This window comes from Convolutriloba macropyga, chromosome 8, assembly GCF_964194025.1.
Source record: "Convolutriloba macropyga chromosome 8, txConMacr16.3, whole genome shotgun sequence".
NCBI lineage: Eukaryota > Metazoa > Xenacoelomorpha > Acoela > Convolutidae > Convolutriloba > Convolutriloba macropyga.
Genome location: NC_134475.1, coordinates 56097504 through 56099488, shown reverse-complemented (window position 1 = coordinate 56099488; position 1985 = coordinate 56097504). Strand labels below are relative to the sequence as shown.

Sequence of the window (1985 nt, the reverse complement as noted above, 5' to 3'; positions counted from 1 at the left end):
ATTATACTCTTACAAGAGAATATTCGAGATAGGTTTATACTCTTGCAAGAATCTTGCGATAAATTGGCAGATATATGCATCCATTGCACGATTGCTTGCAATATTTGAATCTTTTCATCCCAATATTTTCATTACTCATTAAAAAGTTTCAAAAGTAATTATAGTCGGACCATTATGGCAAACATGCTTTAACCTCCTCCTTATTCTCCAACCTATTATTCTAAGAGTAGTTTGCATAGCACGGAAAGACAGTACTGCAGTGTCTGTCAATTATAAATAGCCGTCTGCCTGGATTTATAGGCTAGCAAATTTCAGAGGATATTGATATAAATTGAAATAGATTTAAATTGATTACTTCTATTTGTTTTTTGTACATCCGTTCCAGGCATTATTGATGCTTATCTGTTATCACAGTACAAATCATTCCCACATCAAATGGACTGGCTTCCAGCAGTGTTTCACCAATTTTGGGAATTCATTCAACAGTAACTTTAAGATGAATGCTAAGAAATGGTTTAAGAGGTTGCGAAACTTGTATTGAGTTTTGAACGCCTTTTTAAATTCAACAAGGCACAAATAAAAAATAGCTCGATATGTTGTTTTTTGTTTGCAGATTTTCTCCATTTGACGATGTTACAGCAGGACGCAGACTTGCGGCACATCAGGGGGTGGGTACAAAGATTCAGAGTTTGATTGCGTGCGCATTTCACTGCCAGTCCACACCTACGTGCAAATCATACAATTTCTGCTATGGACAAACATGTCAATTAAACTCAATCGATGTTCTTCAAGTCGAATGGCCTCAAAGCCTAATTGCAGCGAAATCATGCAAATATGTGGATATGAAGAGGACATCCAGACCACATTGTTTTCAAAACGATATTTCTGATAAGGATATTTCTGACGACACAAATCCTGGAATCTGTAAGATAAACCAGAAACGAACTGACGAACACTGGAAACCTGTTCAACTTGATATATACCTGGGGGGTACCAAAACTTTCAATTGCGTTGGAAACAAATCAGCACACGGGGGCTCCGTTTTTTGTGACCCGGGAAAGATTATGTTGCCTGGAATTGAAATACCCGTTTTCTCCCCAGTGCCCCAAGACTATGCGACAGCTTATGAAATCTGCCGAAATCACAAGGGGACGATTTTCGATGACGTTCAGGGGCTTAAATTTTCACTGAAGGACATTTCATATGGCTTGACGACCTGTATGGAGGGACACGGGAGTGCCAAATTTTTGACTGGAATTACTGATGAAAATGGAGACGGGAAGTGGATTGACAGTAGGGGTCAAGATGTCACTTCATTCCTTACATGGTCTCCTCAGCCGTCATCGGGGAATACTGCAAGTGTTGCAGCATGCGATTGCAAAACAGGTCCAATCTGTCTCTTCCATAAGATACAAGAGACAGACAAGGCATGTTACGCGTGTTGGTATAAAACTCAAGTGATTGCAGAATACGAGCACTTGGTCAGTATGGCCAAACTTGTGAGTTACATTCAAAAGCAGTTCAAAATATAACTAGACAAGGACATTTCTGTATCTTCTGACTGGAACATTGAGATCATTCAATTAAATGAGTATCAAATTCACAAAAAGCAGTTCAGGCGGACACATTATAAATTTGTAATTTGTATTTAAATGAGTTATATTTTCAACGGAGCATGGGGTTTACTTTCGAGGTGTTTACATTTCACCACACTTAGGCGGGAGTAACGCTGGTTTTTTTTTAAATCCTCGGCTCATATATGTAAAGTGAACCTACTTTTGTATTTACAAATATTGGTTGAGATGCAGCACGTATTGTGGAGAGAAAACTCGATTTATTTATATCAGCAGATTGTTGTTTGTTTTTCAGTAAAAATTGGTCATAATTTCAGCACCTGGTCATTTCTTACATAATTTCAGCACTTATCTTACACAATTTCTGCAGTTATCTTACGCATTTTCAACGCTTTCCTCAAAAAAAATGGA

The 1985-nt window shown here is 38.0% G+C and overlaps 1 protein-coding gene across 1 annotated transcript; it reads left to right on the top strand.

Annotated features, from left to right (window-relative positions):
• The first annotated feature begins 485 nt into the window (after positions 1-485).
• On the top strand, positions 486-1616 carry LOC142344207 (uncharacterized). The gene is made up of 2 exons (XM_075395756.1): positions 486-522; positions 614-1616. Exons 1-2 carry the CDS (start codon positions 497-499, stop codon positions 1530-1532), a joined length of 945 nt encoding a protein of 314 aa, XP_075251871.1. The 5' UTR covers positions 486-496; the 3' UTR covers positions 1533-1616.
• The last annotated feature ends 369 nt before the right edge of the window (positions 1617-1985 follow it).

Coding starts and splice junctions, on each gene's coding strand:
- LOC142344207 (XM_075395756.1), top strand. CDS start 497: ATGAATGCTAAGAAATGGTTTAAGAG. Junction 523..613: donor GCTAAGAAATGGTTTAAGAG/GTTGCGAAACTT, acceptor TTTTGTTTGCAG/ATTTTCTCCATTTGACGATG.